The sequence below is a fragment of the Penaeus monodon genome, chromosome 32, assembly GCF_015228065.2.
Source record: "Penaeus monodon isolate SGIC_2016 chromosome 32, NSTDA_Pmon_1, whole genome shotgun sequence".
In the NCBI taxonomy this organism is placed as follows: Eukaryota; Metazoa; Arthropoda; class Malacostraca; order Decapoda; family Penaeidae; genus Penaeus; species Penaeus monodon.
In genome coordinates, this window is record NC_051417.1 from 16,038,465 (window position 1) to 16,039,325 (window position 861).

Consider the following 861-nt stretch of genomic DNA (forward strand, 5'->3'; position numbering starts at 1 on the left):
AATAAAAGCTCTGCATTTAGACGATGCTGGATATTTACACTTTTAAAGCGGCATTGCTTTTTTTGTCTGTTACGGTTAGGTTTCTATAATACTCAGTCTTAGCTTAAAAGCAGTTACAATGGTAGTATTTTTTTCTTAGTAATGCCAGATGTTAAGAGAACGATATATATTGAAAAACTCTACAAGTTGCACCGTTAATACTAGTTTTTAACCTTTGCTAGAAAGCACTGCTATTCTAATTTGATATATTCAATTGACCCATTCCAAATTGCTATCTAATAAAAATACTAAAATATCATGATATTCGAATTGGGTTCTTTGCAGTCTTGAATATATGATATAGTATAATTTGGGCGTAACAGGTTATTGTATTAGATCATGGACACGTCTTAGAAGTGTAATGTGCGCAACAGAGTTTAATGCAACAACCTGTTACACTGAACGCTACAGCACGTGCTAGGGGTCCCCACGTGATCTTTAATGGAACCTCCTTTTAGATTCATAGACCCATCGACCAACGTACAAGCAAGAGTTCCGTATCGGCAACTTATACAACCTTTAAGAACTGTTGGGACGTGAAACCGTATTAAGAAATAGGCAAATCCAGCCGTTAACAGTTGGTTACTTGAATATATCATATATTGCATGTCAGTTGAAGGGACGCTGAACACACGAGCCCCAACGTGACTGCTCCTGTGTGTTTCAGCATCTCGACGGACCTTCCTTGGCGTCTTTTTCCTACTGTGGTAGTCTGTGCTCCCGCCATTTTGCGAATTTGCTTATACATATTTCTCTGTATTGTGCTCCTTTCTCACTGCTGTGCGGTGTTATATACATGAGAATTTGTTGCAAATATAGACG

General features: G+C 38.1%; 1 protein-coding gene across 1 annotated transcript in view; it reads left to right on the plus strand.

Moving 5' to 3' along the window:
• LOC119593568 overlaps positions 1-460 on the plus strand; it is a 23,657-nt gene extending 23,197 nt beyond the window's left edge. Inside the window, exon 4 of the mRNA XM_037942526.1 lies at positions 363-460. Coding sequence (XP_037798454.1) covers positions 363-460 — 98 coding nt within the window. The remainder of the gene's footprint in view (positions 1-362) is intronic.
• The last annotated feature ends 401 nt before the right edge of the window (positions 461-861 follow it).